The sequence below is a fragment of the Sminthopsis crassicaudata genome, chromosome 3, assembly GCF_048593235.1.
Source record: "Sminthopsis crassicaudata isolate SCR6 chromosome 3, ASM4859323v1, whole genome shotgun sequence".
Classification (NCBI taxonomy): domain Eukaryota; kingdom Metazoa; phylum Chordata; class Mammalia; order Dasyuromorphia; family Dasyuridae; genus Sminthopsis; species Sminthopsis crassicaudata.
Window position 1 is genome coordinate 84,724,406 of NC_133619.1, and position 19,658 is coordinate 84,744,063.

The 19,658-nt window shown below is 38.3% G+C and overlaps 2 protein-coding genes across 6 annotated transcripts in view; one reads left to right on the forward strand and one right to left on the reverse strand.

Moving 5' to 3' along the window:
- Window positions 1-1,230, reverse strand: part of GPALPP1 (GPALPP motifs containing 1) — a 38,229-nt gene extending 36,999 nt beyond the window's left edge. For all 5 annotated transcript variants that reach the window (XM_074299143.1, XM_074299144.1, XM_074299142.1 and 2 more), the window contains exon 1: window positions 1,061-1,230. In XM_074299143.1, the coding sequence (XP_074155244.1) occupies window positions 1,061-1,145 (85 nt within the window). In that variant the 5' untranslated portion in view covers window positions 1,146-1,230. The remainder of the gene's footprint in view (window positions 1-1,060) is intronic.
- A 96-nt stretch (window positions 1,231-1,326) lies between these two features.
- Window positions 1,327-19,658, forward strand: part of NUFIP1 (nuclear FMR1 interacting protein 1) — a 41,271-nt gene continuing 22,939 nt past the window's right edge. The window contains exons 1-5 of the mRNA XM_074299139.1: window positions 1,327-1,717; window positions 2,677-2,762; window positions 4,471-4,569; window positions 5,198-5,260; window positions 5,740-5,816. Coding sequence (XP_074155240.1) covers window positions 1,444-1,717; window positions 2,677-2,762; window positions 4,471-4,569; window positions 5,198-5,260; window positions 5,740-5,816 — 599 coding nt within the window. The 5' untranslated portion in view covers window positions 1,327-1,443. The remainder of the gene's footprint in view (window positions 1,718-2,676; window positions 2,763-4,470; window positions 4,570-5,197; window positions 5,261-5,739; window positions 5,817-19,658) is intronic.

Consider the following 19,658-nt stretch of genomic DNA (forward strand, 5'->3'; position numbering starts at 1 on the left):
TTTTGTTTTTGTCCTAAAACAAAACAAACGAAACAAAAAAACCCTTAAGGCTCTTCTGCTTTTTTCCCTTTCCTTCACTTGCTCTTTTATAGAGATTTCTCATTCCCCCCCCCCGCCCCCCCCCCCCGAAAATTAGGATCTTATGATGAGGTATATCATTGCTATACGGAGGCCTGCTTCTTGCTTTATAATGCATCTGACTAGAAACTGGAAATGCCTTTATATTCTTTTTTACCTCCATTTCACAGATTTGAAACCAAGGCTGACGGGTTAAGTGATCTGCTCAACTCAGACAGCAAGGGGGATCTGAACTCAGAATCTCCTAATTCCAAGCCCAAAATCATCCAATTTTGTTGTCTCAAATGCCTCCTGACTGACAAACGACGTCACCGTCTTACTCTCGGTCTACTTTTCCAGATGGACACACGGCCAGTTCCAACTAACCTGACTTCCTGCTTGTTCCCCGCCTCCTTGTTTCCAAACAAGTCCCTTCCGCAGGCGGAGGAATAGAGTGCAGGGAGTTTGAATCAGATTAAGATCTGGGTGACCCTACGCAGGTCCCTCACCTCTGCCCCAAAAAGGCTCGTGTGAGAATCACATAAGAGGCGGTTGGAATAAGTTCTTTTCCACCCCGTCTGCAGTGATGACTTTGTTCCCTGTTCCTATAGTTTCTTTTCTTACTGCATCGCGAAGAAGGAGATCCCATGTGCAAGCTTTAAAGAGCGTGATTAAAGATCATGAACGTGGTGGAGATGTAGCTCCTCACCCTTCCCCCCCCTCCCTGCGGCAGAATCCCTCTAGCTCCGCCCAGCAGGGCTCCCCAATTTCTCCCTCCAAATAATTTTCCTTGCCCCCCCCCCAAAAAAAAACCTATTTCGTATTTCTCGACCCGCACCTGTCTCCCTGGGCAGGAAGGAAAATCCCCGAAGGCGGGGCCAGTTTCGTTTTCATGTAGGGCTCCCCAGCCCCGCACCCAGCAGGCCTCGTCACCCCCACAGGCGCCCGGGCTGGTCCCCACTGGCCGGGAGGGCTCGCGTTTCCTCCCTCCCTCCCAGCTTACCTGGACTCAGATCCAGCTCTTCCTCCGCAGTCCCTCGGGCGTTGAAGCCCGGGGGCAGAGCTGGGCCGATCAGGTCCCTGGCCATCGCTGGCCGCGGGCAGCCTAGCTCCACAGTCCAGGCAGCCGGACCCACAAACACAACCCACTCAATGCGCACGCGCAAGGCCCGGGGGGTGGGGGCAGTAGAACTCCGGGAAGAGTTTTTCCGGCGCTGAGGAAGTGACGTTTACGATATAAACATTGGTCCCTCAGTATGTTTACGGGTTGAACGGAAGTGACGCATAATGTCACCGCCTCGGAGTTTAGCACACGTGCTGCGCAGTGTCCGCGGAGTAACGAGTTAGTCTTAGTCTTTCCCGGGTGAGACGTGCCCTCCGGGTTTCATGGACCCATTCGGCTGGTACCCTCCGCCCGGGCCGCCCCCGGTGCTGACGCTCCCGGGGCCCGAGTCTAGTCAGTCTGCGCACTGGACATCTTGGGTGCTTCCTCCTCCACCGCCCCCACCGTCCGTTCCACCGCCTCATCTACCTTCCCCGCACCTGCCTCAGTCTTCCGAGAACTCTTGGGACTTCCAAGCGGCGCGAGACTGGTCCTGGGCGCCGGCTCCGGGCTACGAAGGCTTCGAGCCTCCGCAGGGACACTGGTACCAGCAGCCAGGTAAGCCGCAGGCCTTTCCCTCCGCCGTAGTGCATTCCCCAGCGCTGCTCCCCTCCGTTTTTCTTCCCCTCCCCCTCTTCCGTTATCTCTCCCTCCCCACGTGTGCATCTTTCATTAACTTGGAAACCGCATCCTTCTCGACCATTCTACTTACCCCTCCCAATTTTCGGATTCACTGAGAGGGAGCTTGTTCAAATCACTTCAAAATCGCAGCATTAGGACCAGAAGGGATCTCAGACGTCATCTAAGTGCCCGCGAAGTGTCCAACACGCATTTTTCTCTTAGCACTGTGTAAAATGTCAATCCCCGGAAGGTTTTTATTTGTACTGCAGAAAAATATTCAGAAGGAAAAATACCAAAGGTTCTCCTTGTCATTCAAATGACATCCATCCTCGCTCTTTCTTTGAATCTTTGAGTAGATCAAGCACTAGTGCCTCCCTGTGCTCCAAACTTTGCTACATCTATCTGCTGTACCAAAGTGAACTCCGCATCCTCCCAAGTGAGTCATTCAGTTGAAGAGGGGAGGCAATTATGTAGCGCATGCTAAGCATTTTACAAATAATTATCTCATCCTATCCTTATGGTGACCCTGTGAAGTAAATGTAGTTGTTATCTGTCTATGGAATGAATGCCCTGCTATCTTTGGAAGGCCTGGGGGAAGGCTTCTGGTACTTCAAAGGATTTCTAGAAGGACCCGAAGAAGAAACTCAGAGGTTGAGGAGGAGTGGCTGGGTCAAAATCTACATTTGACATCCAATCACCCTAACGTTGGTTTGAGTCTGCTTTTTTGGTGAAAATGCCATCTCGCCTAACTCACCTCCTCCCGAAGGAGGAATAGTTAGTTGTATATTTCTTCTAATATCTAGCTTCTTTACTATAGTTCTACCAAATTTGCTTTTTGACAAATACCCTGTGATGTATAGTTTAAAAATAATGATGGTTCCCCTTTTGTTTCATAGGCAGAAACTATCATTTCCCTAGGAAAAATCATGACAGATCAAATCGAAATTTCAAAAATCAGCAAGGTGGAAACCAGAGACAAAAGGTATTAAAGAAAAGTGTTCTTTGTTGCCTGTGTAAGGTTTTTGTGGATTGGGTTTCTTTTTCCTCCTGTGATAGTGTTTCTTCTCTAGACATTAATTAAATGTTGATCACACATGGAGGGGGGTGATGTATTTGGGCATGCTATGCAGTAGGCTGTGTTAATTTTATTATTATTATTATTTTTTACCAAACTCCTATAGTGAATGCAGTGGAGAGTCTAGTCTACCCAATCTGTAGACCAGGGCTTCTTAAACTTTTTCCATTCCTGAACCTTTTCCACCTGAGAAATTTATAAATATATATTTATGTAAAATAGATCTACAAGTCAAACACTGATAGTCATGATTTTGCAACCCCTACAATCAGTTATTAGATCCCATATAGGGTCATGAGTCACATTTTTAAGAAATTGTGATATTGATCATAAACTTTCAAGTTAGGAATTTTTTGTGTATTGGGTAGAGTATATACTTTTTAATTTGAAAACTTCCATATAAAATAATTTTGTAAAAATGTTATGTAAATGCCGTGTAAGTGTTGAGTTTAATATAAATATTAAATATATTTACTTGGAATAATTCCACCTTTGAAATATTGAAAAAATTTTTAAAAAGTTTTAGTTAAGTAATCATTTAAATTTACAATGGTAAAATATGAAAATGATTAGCTGGCATTCAGGGATTCATTTTGTTTTGGATTAGTAGATAGAAAGATGATCTTGGAATCTGGAAAATCAAAGTTTTAGTTCCTCCTCTGACACATTATGACTTTGTATACACAAGTCAGAATATTTGCTGACTTGTACTGTTAGAGGAAAGTGTCCTCAATAGAGTTTGTTCCACTATTGAAATCCAAATCTGTACTTTCTTCTTCCTCTGTCTCTCTGTTATCATACAGTAGAAATCTTGCAAAAAAAGAGAAAACTTTCTTTTTCTCATCTCAAGTTATTTTTTAAAGTAATAGACTATACTAATGCAACCTTGGGCCATACTTAAACAAAAATTAATTTAACCTCCAGATGATGCATTGATGTCTCATTTTGCTAGTATCATTCTCTTTTCCTTTGTGTCCTATTTATCTAAATGAACCGAAAACATCTACCTGTACCAGTCATAGATCTCCCCCAAGAGCCATAGATTCTCTTTAAATCAAAATATTGGAAATAGAAGGATAGGAGATATTTTAATGTGATTATACCACACATATTGTACTGGATACTGTTAGACTTCTTCCTAACTAGCTTCCTTTAAAGATCTTATATTCATTTTTCATGACTGTTTTAGTATATTTCCTTCAGAAATCCAGCCGGCTTTAGAATTTATTTCTTTACATTTAAATCAACACATATTTATTGGGTATCTGCCATATGCAAAGCACTATTCTAGGTTTCAGGAATACAAGGAAAAAGTGAAATAGTTTCTGTCCTCAGGGAGCTTGTACCCTAAAAAGAGACACAACATATATATGTATGTGTGTGTATGTAAATATGCAGAATATAGACAAAATAAATGCAAATTAGTTTTGGGTGCGAGATACTAAAGTAGGGAAGGTAAATATTTTCTAATGTTAGTATTTAATCAAAATAATTTATTTTCTAGTTATCATTCATATTCTGATATTGAAGTTGTTTTGGTAACTGTTTATTAAAGGTTTTCTTTTTTAAAAAATGATAAATATATAAAAAGATTGCTTTTGTTTTTTAATCACAGAAAAATAAAGAGCCAGTTTATACCCATTTCTGTGATACTTGTGATCGTGGCTTTAAAAATCAAGAAAAATATGATGAGCACATTTCTCAGCATAGAACAGTAAGTTTTCTTTTCTGATTGATCCCTAATTTTGTATCTTAACAATTTCAAATTTATTTCCATAAGATTGGTAACTTTGATAAATGTTGCATCCTAGTGCTTCCTAACAGCTAGCAGAGTAGACTGAAATTGAACTGATCACAGGATTTGAGAAATTGACAGCCTGTTCTGGGCCATACCCTCTGTTGTGGGGAGTTTCATTTCTTCTTAAACTTCCCTTTAAGGACTCTTAAGAATAGTTAAGCTTCATTCAGAGTGCTTTTCTTTCTCTCCCCCTGTCCCCCTTCTCTCTCCCCTCCCCCTCTCCCCTTCTCCCCCTTCTCTCTCTTCTCTTCTCCCCCCCTCCCCCTTTATGATCCTGGCATATTCATTCAGGTAGCAAAAGGAACTGATAAGTATACTTAATCTCCATTTTCAGTATATGAATCTCTTTCTGAATCTCTCTTTGCTCTGGAATGATTTTTCTGTTCTTGATTTGACATTGAGAGGTAAAAAGTTTTACCTTGAAAAACTTAATTGACTTAATAGGAACAAATCGGATATAGGCATTGTCTGTCTTGTTGTAGGATACGTTTCATATGAAACTAGTGAATAATGTTTTGTTATGCTTTGTTTTTAATTACTTCAGTGTTCGGTGGATGGTTGCAGTTTTAGTGCTCATGAAAAGGTTGTTCAGATTCACTGGAGAAACGTAAGTTATCACTCTTGTGTTTATGTTTAGATTTGTCATCCTCTTTTCTTTGGTAGTTTACCAACTCCACAGTGATTATGGCATAGGATGGATTATGGTGATATTTAATTTTTTAGTCTTCTTATCCCCTCAGCTACTTCATTGTCAAATTAAGAAGATGAATAGGAGGCTTAATGTTTTATCAGTTATATGATAGATTTATATAATTTTGTTAAAATGATATGGCAGAACCTCATTACTAGTACAACTTTCTCTTCCCTGATAGACAGCACTGGATTAATCATGACCCAGATAATTCATTGGGGGAAACACAACATGAAAATAACTAATAACTACTCATTTGGTAACTTTATTGCCATGGCTGGTGCTGAACTTGGTTTTCTAGGTGAAACCTCCATTGCTCCCCTGAGATCTGATCAGATTCCCAATAATTAGAGGCAGATTCACTTTGACATTATAAACATTCTTTTCTTTCTTAGGTGCATGCTCCTGGTACCAAGCGGATAAAATTAGATACTCCAGAGGAGATTGAAAAGTGGAGAGAAGAGAGAAGAAAGTGAGTAAAAATTCAGAAGGGGTTAAATCTTTTTCTATTAAGGCTGGGAATTTCAGATTGATGAGTTTGCTGGACTTTATGCCTCACACATCATTTTTAGAACTCAGGAAATTTGATCCTAGAGAAGTAGGAATGGTAACTGACTGAATAAAATAGCAGTCTGAAGGTTTGGGAGACAGGATCCATAAACATTATTATAATTGGTTACTATTCTTCTTAGATTTGGAAGGTGGTGACTTAATGAACTTTGTTTTATTATTTCTATTACTAGTAGTAATATTAGCACTTCTGCTGTATTTTAGAGCATTTTTAGATTTAGAGTGACATTTTATCACAAACACTTAGTAGGTAAATAAAATAATGTATTCTTGCCTCCATTTTACAGGTGAAAAAGCCAAAAGTTTCAGTAGATTCCCCAAAGTGCTAACTTTGATCAGAGCATGTGCTCAGATTTAAATCTGATTCCTTGCCTATCACTTTTCTTATTATGAAAGGATGTCCTTCTTCTTATAAGATAATTAAATATGTCTATCATCCTGTGGTACTTTTTATGTATTTTTAAGATAATGAAATACATTGCTCTTGTGGATTGCAAAGAATACTAGACTGGGAATTAGAAACTTGGGAGCTAGTCTTGACCATAGGTAGTGTCGTGATCCCAGGCAAATGATTTTTGTCCAGGAAATGGGGAAGGGTGTAATGGGGTGATTAGATTAGATAACATTAGATGTCATCTTTAGTTCTGTTGGTCTTTGTCTTAATCTATATAGGCATTATCGTAGTGGGATTTTTCTAGTGTATAATGCCTTAAATTTTCCTCCCATGCTTTTAAAAATATAAATTCTAAACCGATATTATCCTTGGCTTCCATCTCTCTTTTCTTGGCAAAGAGAGGTATTTGTTGTCCAAGTTGATTTTGGGGTTTCTCGTCTTCTTATATATAGTGATTACTTTGTATCAGTTCAAAGTCTGTAGGAAATGTTGATAATCTCTTTTGCTGTCTTTTTCCTTATCTGTTTTCTATTCTCTGGCACCATAACTTATTGAAGTAGGTCAGGTTGAAGCTCCTGTATTTGTATTGTACCAAGAAAGAAGAAGAAAAAGAGAAGCACTTAATCAAAACTAACCTGTCTATTGACCAAACCTGATAGAATATGCAATCTGATCTCTATTTTCCTCATTCTTTTACTGTAGTCTGCTTTGCATAAATGTCACTATTAAAATGCAGCTCTCTTTAGAGTGATCTTTTTGCTTATTTTCACCATAACTACAGCAAAGTGAGATGCCCTTGATGTTTCTTTGTTGCCTTTGGGCAAAAATGAAACCAACTTTGCTAGCTTGTTAAAATTTGTCTCATAGGAAAATTTGGGACCCATCTTTCCATTTCACTGCAACTTTCTTCTATATCCTGGTTTCATTTATAGCGAGAATATCAATGTTAGTGTCCTTCAGTTTTTACAGGCATATGTTTATCAATAATAATATTTGGGCAAGAATCACTCATTTTTTTTTATTAATAATAGCTAATATGATTTAAATGATTAAATTACAACTTAAGTGACATGGTTTGCAAATTACTTTAAAAATTTTTAGATCTTATGATCTTCACAATAATGTGATGAACTAGATTTTCTTACTTCCATTTTATAGATAAGGAAACAGGCTTAGAGAAGTTAAGGGACTTGCTCAAGATCATGTCACTTAGTAAATTATTAATATATCTTTTTTTTTTTCCTTTTGGAAGGCATTTGGGGTTAAGTGACTTGCCTGGGGTCACACAGCTAGGAAGTGTTAAGTGTCTGAGGTTGGATTTGAACTCAAGTCCTCCTGACTCCAGGGTGATGCTCTCTCCACTGTGCCATCTAGCTGCTCCTACTTAGTAAGTTATTGAGGAAGCTTTTGAACTTAATATTTCCTGAGCAATCTATCCATTATGGCACTTTGATGTCACAATTAACTCATTTGTTTATAAATGGTGAATTGTGGATGCCTTTTGCTGCCTTCCTACCATCATTAAAATAGCAAAGACAAAACAGTCACACAAAGCAAAGGGTCATTTGATTTATTCATTTGATTGTATAAGAAAGCATGAAATAAGAAATCCCAACTAGTGATGGAATTGATAGAATTTGCTCAAGCTTACATACTCCCATAATTAAGCATTCAAGATCTTGGTCATTCATTCCATGAGGCATACAAGTAAGAATTTTGTGCAATGGAAAAATGAAGCTCCAGATACTTGACATGAGACCCAGAGAAGCTAAGTCACCCCAAGAGCACTTAAACATGAAATGAGAACAGCAAATAGAAGAAAAATGCAGCAATTCTGGCAAAATTTTTGTAGCAAAATTTCATCTTTGAATAACAGTGGAAGGACTAGGTGTGAGTCTCAATCCTTGATGTGCTCTATAAAGAGATGGGAATGGCCCTAAAAAAAATGAAGAGTGGAACATTAATTAGAATGGACCAAGGACACAAAAAATAAAGTTTTCTGGGGGGTAGAGGAGGTTGACATGATTTTTAAAGTTTTCCCAAAAAAGGAGATGAAGATGATCTTAGTAACTACCAACCTGTATGCTTATTTTATTACTTCTGTAAAGTTTTTATGAGGATAAATTATATATGTGTTAAGGGTATCCTTGATAAAAATGTGGAACGTAAAACTAATGATGAGGCACATTCTACCCACTTTTGAGAGAGATAAAAGCCATGGAGTACAGGAGACAGATAATTCTGGATATAGTCAATGGAGATATGTTTTTTTTGATTATGTTTGTAATAAGGTTTCCCCTCACCGTTTGCTCTCCATGGAAAATGAGGTTGAGAATAGAAAAAGCAGGTTTTTGCTATGTATACAGACACGTATATGTATGTGTGAGATGTGATTGTTAAAGGAAGTAGCCAAAAGAAGTAAGAATGTTCCTAGACATAAAAGGTTGGGTGAGCTAAGTTAGCGATGTAAATGGGCCCCTAGGTTGTGAAGTGGATAAAGTCTGGAATGCCTGAGTTCACAATTTCCCCACAGATACTTATTATATATTATAGATATATATAATATATAGATATATTATCACACATTCTGTGTGATACTTAAATGTTAAGTGGCAAGTTACTTAACTGCCTCAGTTTCCTCATGACAAACTATTCCAATTGGTCTTCCTGGAAAACCCTAAATAGAATCAAACAGTTGACACGAAAATGACTGAACAACAGATAACAAACAGTATTGAAGGCTCTTGTGGTACCTTAATCAGTTCAGGCACTACTTCTCTGTATCTGAAAATTAAAAGCAAAACAAAACAATAGATCTAAGGGGAAGAGAAACAGTATCAGCTGAAGTCTTAATCAGACCTTGTGAAACTAACCTGGCTTCCATTCTGCCTCTTGGAATTGCTTTTGGTTTTTCTCTGGTGTACTTAATGTGATCAAATCAAAATTGTTGGTTAAAGGGTGATTATAGAGCTCTGGGAATAAAGTGAATTAGTTATTTTCACTGTTGAGAAACTTAATTGTTAAACTTAATTCAGGCCAACAAATACATTACTGCATTAGGGCCATCAGTAAGCCAATTCATTTAAATAAATAGGTCACTTATTAGCAAAGAGAGGGTTTGGGTCTTGAGTGAAGAAGTCACAAGCATTAAATTTCTAAATAGGAAGGAAGCAGTTTGTCTATGGTGACTTGATGGAAATGATGGAGTTTTAAAAATATTTTCATTTGACTCCCTTTTGTTTATTTATTTCTGAAAATGGTTCCTCCCTCCTTCCCCACCCTCCCATGAGCTTTATATAAACATTTTAAATGAAAGGCAAAAAAGCAGAGCTACAAAAACAGCTCCCACATTTTGGATTATGTATACAAAATATACACAGAATCATGTATTCTTCTACTTCTGCAGTAAACAGAAAGACTTTTTGCTCATCTCTTTTCAACAGTCAAGTTCAGACACTGTATTGACACATTTATTACCTCTAAAGTTTTACAATTTAAGTTTTCCAGTCATTGAATATATTGTTTTTCTGGTTCTCTCTGCATAAATGCTTATTTGTTCCCTTCTGTGTTTCTTTGAATTTTTTACTGCAATTGTTCCTTAAAATGCAGTAATACTCCATTAGTTAGGTATCACATTTTATTTAGCTGAAATTGTGGGGTTTTAAGAGCTGCTTCCAGGAAAGAAGGAAGAACTATTGGCCAACTGGACCATTAGGCATATTCAGGGAAAGTGCCTCCTAGAAAGAAGCTCAATGATGGAAATAAAGTGATGGATAAAGTAATCATAAGTTAATAAGAGTATGAGAAAATGAGGTGGTCTGGTGAATCTGGTGGAAATCTTTGAAGCACCAACATTATCAGCATCATAATAGTCATTCATTTTATAAGCTGTTCCCAAAGTCTTAATCTCATATTAAGCTCTAAAGCTTATACTTTCACTAATGGAAATGCCCTGTATCATTTTTAAATTTATGGAATAGTCACTCCCCCCCCCCCCCCCCGGAGTTGTTGAGCGACTACATGATCCATAAAGATCCATGTGCATGCCCATATTGACTTAGAAGTCTATATAATAACACTATTTGATCACATTTTTACTTAATTGTTAAATATTTCCCAATTGCCACAGGCATGTCTATCTTATAACAGTCCTCGAGGTTGGAAGGAGGTGTGGGCAGGAGCCGAAGGACAAAAACTTCTTTTAACTACAGTTCTGCAGATATTTTCCCCATTGGTTGTCAGTGTTCTGAAGAAAGAGGTTATGAAATAAGACAAATTAGGAGTCCTCTTGCTAGGGGGGAAAAAACTTTTTGCTTACTGATGCTTGTCTTTCATTGAGTAGGAACCCTTGTAGGTCTCTGCCCATGTTTTGGAGGATTCATGGAGAGATGTAGATTCAGAGCCATCTTCCTTTAGAGACTGAGGGTTCTTACTTAACTTGTTTTGTGGCAAGGGTCTCCTTGACAGGCTGATGAAACCTCTGGACTCCTCGGGATAATAATTCTAAATGCAAAAAATCTAGGATTACAAAAGAAGCCAATTATATTGAAAATCATGGATCAAAATATTCCAAAAAAGCAAGTTCATGGATATTAGCTTAAGGATACTTACTTGAGAGAAAGTGGAAATGTCCAGGTTATCAAACCCCTTCCCATCACAATAGTTTGCTCCATGAACTTGGGAGCAGATAGAGAAGGAAGCAATCCCTTCTTATTGAAAAGTCAGTGCTGTTAAATTGGGTCAATGACTGTATTTAAAAGCTCAGGCAGGGCATCAGGGAAATTATTGTGATAAGACTGTATGTGGGGCATTTGTGCCTGTTTTCCTCAACCTTTCCACTATTCTGTTTTCTTATCTCGATTTGATTTCACCTTTGCACTCCTGCCACTGCCACTCCTGGTGCAGTCCCACATCACCTCATGCCTGAACTACTGCAGTAGCCCCCTGGGGGTCTGCAGCCTCTAGCCTCTCTCCACCCCTGTCCAACCTCCATTCAGCCTCCCTTCTTCCCAAAGAGGAGATCTGATCATGATTCTACCCCTCAGTAACTTCCTATTGCCTCTAGAATCTAATGTAAAATGTTCAATTCGACATACAAAGCCCTTCCTTGCTGAATTCCCTCCAATCTTTCTAGTGTTCTTATACCTTTCTCCCCAACACACACTTTTCCCTCCAGTGACACTGACCTCCTGTCTGTGTCTAACAAGACCCTCCATCTCTCAGCTCTGGGCATTTTCTCTGCCTGGAGTGCTCATTATGCTTAAGGCTTTCCCCAACTTCTTCTAAGACCCAGTAAAAAATTCATCTCCTAAAGAGTTTTTCCTAATCTTTCTTAATTTTAGTGCCCTCCTTATCTTGATTTATTCCTGCTTGTCTGTATACCCCTAGGGACTTAGTGTCAAGATTTTGTGATGATCAACTAGGATAAACTTGGCATAGCATTTTCTCCTTTTTTGTTGTTTGTTTTTTTGTAATGTCCTGGCTAGCTCTCTGGTGGGCCTTGGGGTCAGCCAGAGGCCTTGGGTTTAGTGAGGGAATGAAGTGAAGGAGGCAGAAGAGTAGACACATGACTGGTCAAAGATAGAGTCTGGACTCTGGAGTCTGAAGTCTTCTCTGTGGCTGAGATCTCCAAGGCTGAGAGAGCAAGAGTCCTCTGTGATTCCTTTAAATACTCCAGTACAGTCATGTCACAACTCACACAGAGCATGCCCAACCACACGTGAGTATGTACCAACTTGTCAGGAGAGCCATCACATCACCATATTACCTTAAGTATATATATACTTGACTAGAGTAAATACATCACTAGCTAGAGAATTATTATCTCATCAACTATACTGAATCTTAAGTACACCTTTTCAGAGTTCCAACCCTCTACAGTTTTTATTCTTTCTCATTATTTTTTTTTCCCCTCTTGATCTGATTTTTTTTGCTCAGCATGATAAATTGCACACATTTAACCTATATCAGATTGTTTGCTGTCTTGGCGGAGGATGGGGGGGGTGGAAAAAGGGAGAAAAATCTGGAACACAAGGTTTTGAGAAGGTGAATGTTGAAAACTGTCTTTGCATGTATTTGGAAAATACATTAAAAAAAATTCTTTCCATAGCCATAGTTATGAAAGATACCTCCATAGTTTTTATTTTTATTTTAAAAATAATGTAACTTTTCGAAATTTTCATATTTAAATCAAATATCCTTTTTAAACTTAGGCAATATGGTATAAATCCTGTTGTAAACTTCCTTTTTACTACACTACTTTCCATTATTCCTAGCAAATTTCTTATATAGGAAATTTTCTAACAAAGTTTCCTTCCTTCCTCCCTTTTTCCTCTTTTCTCACTTTTTCTCCCCCTTCTTCATTCCCTTCCTGCCCCCCTCCTTTCCTTTCTTCCTTTCTTTTTTTTAAAGAAAGTGAAAGAAATTATATTTAAATTTGTTCTCAGTAGCATTTTTCATCATGAGTCCTTGGAATTGTCTTGGATTGCCTGATAGCTCAGAATAACTTAACTTTTTCACAATTGATTATTGTGCACAGTAATATAACTGATTTGATGTACAATGATTTTCTGGTTTTACTCACTTCACTCTGCAACAGAACTGTCACCCTTATCATTTCTTGCAGCATGGTAGTATTTCATCACAATCATACACCACAACTTGTTCAGCCATTCCTCAATGAATGAATACAATTTACAATTCTTTTTATTAGAAAAAATTACTGTAAAGAATTTTTCCTTATTTCACTGTCTGTGGTACCTTTTGGTAAAATACAGTTTTCCAAATTATCTCTTTCATTTAGGTCTATTTTTGCTTTTGTTTCATCTGAGATTATGCTTATTACCTCTGCTCCAAGTTATGTTCTTGGTTTTATTAAGTTATAACTTAAGATACAAAAATTAAGTCATATAATAATTACACCCATAATATTTTCCTTGTATCTTTGTGCAGTCTTTTTAATAGCCTCAATTCAGTTAAACACAGCAAACATTTATTAAGGGCCTTTTATATACACAAGGAGTGTTAGGAAAATATGTAATTTAGATAAAATAAAATCCTTGCCTGTCAGGAACTTATAATATTACCATGATTGAAAAAGCACAAAGCAGAGAGCTTGAAAGAGCTTGAAAGAAAAAGAAAGTTGTTATTGAGGGGGTGATGGATGAAGATGTGGAAGGTCTCCTAAAAGATAGTATTTGAGATGACCTTTAAGGGTGGCTGGATATTTCACAAGAAAGAGGGGGAACAAAGGAGTTTCATACCTAATGCCAGTAATACTCATGTTACTTTCGAGGATGTTCTCTTTCTTCATGTATGTGTCTTTATCATCTCAATTAGAGGCCAATTCCAACCAATCTTACATTTCTCTGTATCCTTTGTAACCCCCTATCTAGCTAGCCCTTACAGTCTTATTGAATAGTAGACATTCAAGGCTGTTAGTCAAGGTTTAGAAAATCTTTTCATTATTGGTCTGTTTGAATTTGTATCTGAGATAAGTTATAACTTATTGGAGACTTTTACCTAAGAGTAAGAATTGTCAGTTTCCCCCCTTTTAATGTATGAATCACTGTGCTCAATAACATAACTAATAGTACTTCTGCCACTTTGTAAAAAACACAAATTCTCATTGTGTGAGAAATCAGATGAAGCCGGGGATTGTGGAAGTAGCTGCTTTCATTTCTTAATGTAGACTTTGCCCCCTTGTGGTTCTGTGCAACAAGTGCTCATTCACTTAGTCGGTGGGTTTGCTCAGTCTTCCTGATGAGTACAAATTGGAGGAAAGGTCATCAAGAACCTGGGGCAGAAAGTTGGTGAGGGGCTTGTTAAGGACTGTGGTTAGAAGTTGGGGTGCTGAGGGGGCAGACTTGTGAGAAGAGCCTAACCCTTCACTTGATTGAGAACCGGAAGAGGATTTTAAAGATTGCAGACTCCAGCACTTTATAGATCAGTAAACTGAGATCCATGGGGATTTGAACTGGGGGTCTTTGGCTCCAGTGTTATCTTTTCTAGGTCACTGGCTCCAGCTGAAGGTGGTAATTACCCAGCCAAGTGATAACGATGAATAGAATGCTGGACTTGAAGTCGCACAGTCAAACTTGCCTCCAGTACTTGGTGGATTTGTCATTCTTGGGCAAGTTAGCAGACTTCCTCAGCCTCAGTTCCCTCATTTATCACTTGAGGATGATATATAAATACCTCCCTCACAGGGTCATTCTAAAGCCCATATGAGATAGCATATGTAGAAGCAAAGTTTAAAGTGCCATCTCAATGCTAGCTCTTAGATAAACATCCTCAAGAGTATTATCTGAGTGCTACTGACACTAAGTATAATATTCTTGTTCCTTTCTTGCCTGTGAAATACTCATCCACCCATAAAAGCCATCTCAGATTCCACCTTCCCAAATGTCTTCCTTACTAGAGGCAGGAGCCTGATTTGGACCTTGTGACAGAAGACTCAGAATATGAGGTGATCTGGCCATGAAATAGCGTTGTGACTGTCAGAATTAAGATTAGTGGCCAATGTTCTGGCATATTTACCAGCAAGTTGCTCATATGTTGGATTCATTTCAATTTAATTAAAAGGTGACCCCCAAGGTTGCAAGACTGAGGCTTGAAGGCCAGTGCTGGAAACTGGAAATGGGTGTTTTGGGAAAAGATGATGGTATAGGTTCAAATATAATTTATACTTGTTGATAAATTGTTTTGTCTTCAATCATTTTTTTTTTTTTTTACCAGTTCAAATAAATTATGTTAGCTCTTCCAGGACAAGAATAAAAGTCTTTTCTTTCTTTTTTCTTTTTTTCTTTCCTCCTTAAGCCCTCCCAAGCCAGACCTCAGCCTGTGTCCTGCACCTAGTAGGGGCCAATTAGATATGGATTCCCTAAATATTCATCTAAAATACTAAAGTTTCTTAGGAGAAAAAATTTAAACTTATCTTCATTTAGGATTTCTAAATACCAGAACTAGTTACCAAGATAAGTTATAGATTTTTTTTTTCCCTTGAGGTACTTAAAAGCCAAATAGTTATACATCTGATTCCTGAGAAGGTCTTCATAATATATTCATCATCTGTCATTTCCGTAGCACTTATCTATCGACATTCCCAGATGTTCTTATATGATTTCCTCATACATGTGTTTGATAGAATTTTTTGGAGTACTGCTTCAAATTGCTTGATTTTTCTTGAAAAATAAGTTTAAAATTTCCTTAGTATAAATTTCTGTATTAGTTTTTTTTTGTTGGGTTTTTTTTTTTTTTTTTTTGTTGTTGTTGTTGTTGTTTTTGTGAAAAAAAAACTCATCTTAATTATTTTTAAATGGTAATTTTCCTTTAAAATGAAGTAATTTTACAATCTTCTATCAGTAATTCTTTTTTAATTGTATGTGAATTTTATATTGAAGTCACCAAATGTCAGGATTCACATTGGAAGGTCTTGTTTTGTAGATTTTTCTCTATATTTCACTACATCATAAAATCTTTAGAGCTTGAAAGGGGCCCTAGAAATGCTCTTTCCCAACTTAATTATTTTACAGATGAGAAAATCGAGTCCTAGAGTGAGTCTGTGACTTGCCAGATATTAAGTCACAGAGCCAGAATATGTTCAGATCTCTTGTGCTCAAAACTATCAGAAGATGAAGAATCTCCCTTTCCCATCATAGCACCTTTACAGTTCTTCCTAAAGTTTTCATGTTCTTGCTTATCTTAGAAGACATATTGAATCAAACCGGTTGTGTTTAAAATTGTTCAAAATTATTCAGAAAAAATTTTAGAGTGTAGGATATAGATTTTTTTCAAAGATTCATTTTGTAAATTACTTCTTTAGCTGAATTAAAGGTAAGTAAAGGAGGTCTACTGTGTTTAATTGAAAGTTAAATTTTAATGTTCTATACCAGAGGCTGTTTGACTTTTTTTTTTCCCCTTTAGTGGCATTTTTGGAATTTCTTAGAAAGGCATGGCTTTTCAAATGTCTCTCTCTTGTCTCTCTCTGTGTATGTAGATGACTTAATTGCTTAGAAAGGCTTAGCTTTTCAAATATGTTTGTCTCTTTTAGATGACTTTTCCATGCTTTGGCCTAAGCAAAAAAGGTAGTAGAACTTTGTGGTTAAAGTGAAATTAAAAGGAGAAAAACAACTCCAATCTGTAGTCCACTAGGTGGTGTCATTACATGTTTCTTTTAGTAGTTAACTTTGGTTATGAGAGAATTCTGTTTTATGCCAAGTCTTGAAAATTTGGAATGCCAACAAGGCAAGGACAGAAAGAAGGAAATACTTGAGAGGAAGGAATGAGCAGCTTCTTTAGGAAGCCCCTGACTCTGACTCTTTCCTTGGGATTGTACATCTACAGCTGGAAGGAACTTTGAAGGTGAAGGGATCCAACCCCTTCTTTTTACAATGAAGAAAAGAAGCTCAGAAAGGCTAAGGAAAAAGGATTACCTGGGAAGCAGGTTGGCTCCTGGTCCAGTCTTTATAGATGCGTTCAGGGCATCCCCAACGTAGGCATCCTTGTATTCTTGAGTCTGGCATGGCACTTTGAAAGCATTTCTTTATACATTCAGAGGCGTGATTCCCACTAGCCCTGTCCAGCCTGGACAGGTTTGCAGAAGGCCTCCTGTCCAGTTGGAGGGGCCCCCAGAAGCTCTCTTGTAACTAATCCTGTTCTGAACAAAAGTGACTTCTCCAGGCTCCTTCTGCCAGTTTGCAGGCCTCCGGTGAGTGGGAATCCACTCACTTGTTTTGGTGAGGTTTTGCTCTCCTTTTTCTCCTCCTAACAGGCTTCAATTTGCCTCTTGCATCTTGTCCCACTTTGTTCTCCCCTCTGCCAAGCAGAGCCTATCTGATTGCTCTGCTCTGCCCTAAAACTGGAAGAACAGCCCCCTGTCCCCCGAGTCTTCTCTTCATGTCTCCAGGCCCAGCATTGCTCCCTTCATCAGATCATCTTCTTTGAGCATGTTCTTCGGAGCCCTCATCCTCCCACTGGCCCTTTGGATAGGCCCGACTGGCTCCTAGAGCTGACCGGTGTTCCCTATATGACCCGACTGGGGGATGCACAGTTCCTTGTGCTAATCTTTCTGCATCCTGGTACAACATTGATCTTTTAGACTGCCAGGCCATCCTCTTGATGCACAGTGAGCTTGCAGTCTGCTGAAAGCTCCAGATCTTTTCTCACTCTTAACTATGGAATCTGAACTATTCACCTTTCTCCTATAGTGAGTGAATTGAAAAGATCTTTTTTTGAAACCTTGGTTTAAGCAGAATGAACTGACATGATGACATGGCAGTATAAGGCTTTTCCTTTTCTTTGTGTTCCCACTGCTTAGCACAGTGCCTAACACCACAGTAGGTGCTTAAAAACCAATGTCTGAGCACAGCCATTGGCACAGTCAGATTTGGGGTGCTTAATTAGGGTTGTTTTGCCTAAGGGAAGACACTCTTTGCAGATTTTGATCTTAAATAATTGTTTGAACAAGGAATAAATTATTTTCCTTGGTATTCTCTGGATTTGTTATTCCAAGTGTACTTCAGGAACTTGAACTGTATCCTGTATCAAAGAGTCCTACTGTTTAAGAGGGTGGGCTTTTCCTTCTTCTCACAGCTCCTGCTTCCTGGAGGGTGGAGGTAAAAAGCATTAGGTATTTTATGTTGGTGGGCTGGGTTCCGGATTGTTTGTAAGAGCATAGTGTGCTTCAGAGACAGCTTAAATAATGCTTGAATTTTTGTCTTTTTAACTAAATTGAATACTTCTTGTTTCCCCTCTTGAGGTGGCTTTGTTTTCTAGTATCTTCACTTTCCCTATTTATTTCTAATTTAATATCCCTCATTTGGGCAAGTAGGAAGAAGATAAAACTTGGAAGAATATATAAACTCATTTCCCAGATTCCTCTAATTAACTACTCTTAGGATTGTGAAAGAGACTTTGTGAGGTCATCTCACAGGATTATACTGAAATTCTGCTGGGAAAAGGATCTTAAAAACTTCCAGAGAAGGAGAATTCTTTGTTTTCTCTCTTCTTATGCATATTTAGCTGAGTTTTTTCTTAATGCTGACATGGAAGTCCTATTTATTCATCATTTTCTCATTGAAGTTTTTGTCTGTTGTGATCATCATTTGCCAGTAGCTGATATTGATGTCTATTGGAATATTTGTTCTATATTGGAGAGAGGTAGTGTCAGTCAGCATTTATTAAGTGCCTCTTATGTGCTGGGCACTGCTATGTGCTGGGAATACAAGAAACAGCAAAAGAAGGTTCCTGGTCTAATAGGAGAGGCAACTTGCCAAGTAATACAAACAAGAGATACACAGATAAGGATGTCAGCAGAATAAAGGGGGATTGGAAGAGTTTTCCTGCAACAGGGAAGCTGGGAGGCCAAGAAAAGGAGGAAGATTATTCTGGGCAGGGGTGATAGCCAGAGAAAATGCCTAGACTTAGGAGATGTAGGGTCTAGTCCGGGGAGCAGCTGGAAGGCAAGTGTCACTGAATCCCAGAGTATATGCAGGGCCATAGGTGTGAGAGGTGGGAGGGAGCCTAAAGGTCACTGGATTTGGAACTTGAGACCCTGGCTTCAAATCCCACCAAATTTAAGTAGCTATAGACAAACCACTTAGCATTTATGCCTTTGTTTTCTCTGTAAAATGAGGAGGTCGATCTCAATGTTTTTACAAACCAACCATTATGGCAAAGAATTGGAAACTGAGTGGGTGCCCATCAGTTGGGGAATGACTGAATAAGTTATGTTTCAGAGAGGCCTGGAGATACTTGTATGAATTGATGCAGAGTGAAATGAGCAGAACCAAGAGAACACTGTACACAGCAACAGTAAGATTGTGTGATGATCAGTTATGATAGACTTAATTCCTGCAAGACAGTGATCCAAGACAATTCTAATAAAAATGCTATCTGCATTCAGAGAAAGAACTGAAAGACTGAATGCAGATCAAAGCATATTTTCCCTTTTTTTTTTTTTTTTTTTTTTTTCTTGTGCTTTTCCCTTTTGTTCTGATTCTTCTTTTACAACATGATTCAGGTGGAAATAGTTTAACCTATATCAGATTACCAACTATCTTGGGGAGTAAAAGAAGGGTGGGGAAGGAGAGGGAGAGAAAAGTTTGGAACTCATTTTATAAAAGTGAATGTTAAAAACTACCTTTACATGTAATTGGCAAAAATAAAATATTGTTAAATGGGGAAAAAAATAACCAATCTATTCCTTTCTAAATTGTTAATCCTGTGATCTTCATGTAAAAGGTACAGATAGCAAGTGCCTACGGAGACTGGATACACATAATTAGACAGTCACAGTGGTTCCCTTCATGTGGATAAGAGACTTTTAGGAATGGACATGAGAGGCTAAGT